The 2,602-nt window shown below is 57.5% G+C and overlaps 1 protein-coding gene across 1 annotated transcript; it reads left to right on the plus strand.

Annotated features, from left to right (window-relative positions):
• Positions 1-478: 478 nt before the first annotated feature.
• EAH_00019660 (hypothetical protein) lies at positions 479-2,182 on the plus strand (the record flags this gene model as incomplete). The annotated part of the gene is made up of 1 exon (XM_013397279.1): positions 479-2,182. The coding sequence occupies one exon, from the start codon at positions 479-481 to the stop codon at positions 2,180-2,182; it is 1,704 nt and encodes a 567-aa protein (XP_013252733.1).
• Positions 2,183-2,602: the final 420 nt, after the last annotated feature.

Genomic DNA, 2,602 nt, shown 5'->3' on the forward strand with positions numbered 1-2,602 from the left:
CGCCTCGCTGCAGCAGCAACAGCAGCAGGCCGACGCGAAAGCCGCCACCGCCACCGCAGCAGCAGCAGCAACAGCAGCAGCAGCTGCAGCAGCAGCAGCAGCAGCAGTTGGGGGACGGCGTGCCTTGGGCTTCAGGCTTCTTTCCTGCTTCGGGGGCCATTTCGTTAAAAGGGCAATTAATGACATTTCTCAAATATGCTTTGCAGCCTTCTCTTCTGAGCAGCAGCAGCAGCAGCGGCGGCAGCAGCAGTGGCAGCAAGGCAGCTGCTGCTGCATAGATATGATGCGCTGGGCAGGAGAAGTTGCCGCAGCCGCCAGCAGCAACAGACATAGAGGCTGAGCCTTAGTAGCGTTTCAGGTCCTGCGACAGCAGCAAACGCAGCAGCAGCAGCAGCAGAGCAGCAGCCTCAGCAGCAAGAGCATCAGGGCCAACAGCAAAAGCGGCAGCAACAGAAGCAGCCGCAGCAGTATTGAAGAGATGTCCCAAGTGGATACGCTGCTGCAGCAGCAGCTCTTGCTGCAGCAGCCGCAGCATTTGGTTTCGGTAGGAAAGGAGACGGCAGACGAAGAAGCAACAGCAGAAGCAGCAGCAGAAGCAGCAGCAGCACCTGCTGCTGCACTTGCTGCTGCGGTGTCTCCGCCCTGGCTTCCGCGTTCTGCTGCAGCAGCAGCAGCACCGCCAGACGGAGACCAAACCACAACTGCCAGCTGTACGCCCACGTCCTGCTGCTCCTGTGCTGCTGCAGACAGCAGCAGCAGCAGCAGCAGCAGCGGCAGCAGCAGCACGAGAATCATAACGGTGGAAGCTGCTGCCGGAGCGGGGCCTCCCAGCACCCCTGAAGCAGCAGCAGCTGCTTCTGCTGATGCTCTTGCTGCTGAAGGGCATCTGCCAGCGCAGCCGACATCCGACGGTGAAGCTGGTGCTGCTGCTGCACCAGCAGCTGTTGAGAACAGCAGCACCACCAGCAGCAGCAGCAGCAGCAGCACCAGCAGTGCAAGCAGCACTAGCAGCAGCAGTGTACAGGAAGACACCGACCCAGCGACGCCTGGTGTTGCTGCTGCAGAGACGTTGGCAGCAGCAGCAGCAGAGAGCAGCAGCAGTGCTGCTGCAGCAAAGACCGCAGACACAGACGCGGGAGCAGCAGCAGCAGCAACAACCGAAGCTGCAACAGCAGCACCAGCAGCAATGCATGCTGTTGATTTTACAGGAGGAGAAGGGGGTTTTGCAGCTGCCTCATCCACAGCAGATGCAGCGTTTGCTGCTGCTGCAGCTGCAGTAGCAGATCCTGTCGCCGCAGCAGCAGGCTTTGAGGCTGCTGTTTTTGGTGCAGCAGCTGGCGGTGCTGCTGGGCAGCCTGGCGTTGACACAGCAGCAGCAGCGGCAGCAGCAGCAGCAGCAGCAGCAGCAGCAGGTGTGGGGCCGTTGGGGCCGCAGCTGCTTGGGACGGATGTGCGGCTGCTGTTGCAGCAGGAGTCTCTGAATCTGCTGCAGCAAACACAAGCTGCAGCAGCATCTGCAAGAGAAGCAGCAGCATCAGCTAACGTTGCAGCAAGACACGCAGAAGCAGCAGCGAATGCCGTAGGAGAGCTCGCTGCTGCTGTGCGACGCTGCAGGCGCAGCAGCAGCAACAGCAGCAGCAGCAGCAGCAGCAACGGATTTGGAGCAGCAGCAGCAGCATCAGCAAAACGCGGCAACGCTGCAAGAGCCCAAAGGGGGCGTGGAGCTAAACGCATGCGTCGCCAGCAGCAACAGGGCAGCAGCAGCAGCAGCACCGGGCACACCAGCATTCCAGCAGCAATTGCTGCAGCAGAGCAGCAGCAGCAGCAGCAGAATGACGGTAGCAGCAACGAGACAGCAGAAGTCCCTCCCATTTGCTGCTCCTCAGCAACAGCACTATGGCTAGAACAAAGAGCAGCAGCATTAGCAGCAGCTGCTGCTGCGATGCTGCAGGAGCAGCAGGGCAACAACAACAACAGTAGCAGCAGCAGCAGCAGCAGCAATTGCCCGCAGTGGGCCAACGAAGCAGTGGCAGAGGCAGCAGCAGCAGCTGCAGCAGCAGCAGCAGCAGGAGCAGCAGTTGGCCCCCTTAAGCACTTCAGCAGCATTCCGGGTGTCTCCTTTCGCGAGTCGGGCCCTACATCTCAGTGGGGAGTTTCGTGGAGAGACGCAGAGACAGGTTAGGGTTTTGAGGGTTTACAAGGGTTTATGAGGGTTTATGAGGGTTTATTAGGGTTTACGAGGGTTCATGAGGGTTTATGAGGGTTTACGAGGGTTTATTAGGGTTGATGAGGGTTTATGAGGGTTTATGAGGGTTTACGAGGGTTTACGAGGGTTTATGAGGGTTCATTAGGGTTTATGAGGGTTTATTAGGGTTTACGAGGGTTTATGAGGGTTTATGAGGGTTTATTAGGGTTCATTAGGGTTTATGAGGGTTTATGAGGGTCTATGAGGGTTTGTGAGGGTTTATAGGTGCTTGTGAGAGTTTTTAAGTTCTTACGAGGGTTTATTCGGGTTCATTAGGGTTTATGAGGGTGTACGAGGGTTTGTAAGTTTTTTCGGGGGGGGTTAGGGTTTATTAGGGTTTATTAGGATTTATGAGGG

This window comes from Eimeria acervulina, genomic scaffold, assembly GCF_000499425.1.
Source record: "Eimeria acervulina Houghton genomic scaffold, Eah_scaff133, whole genome shotgun sequence".
In the NCBI taxonomy this organism is placed as follows: Eukaryota; Apicomplexa; class Conoidasida; order Eucoccidiorida; family Eimeriidae; genus Eimeria; species Eimeria acervulina.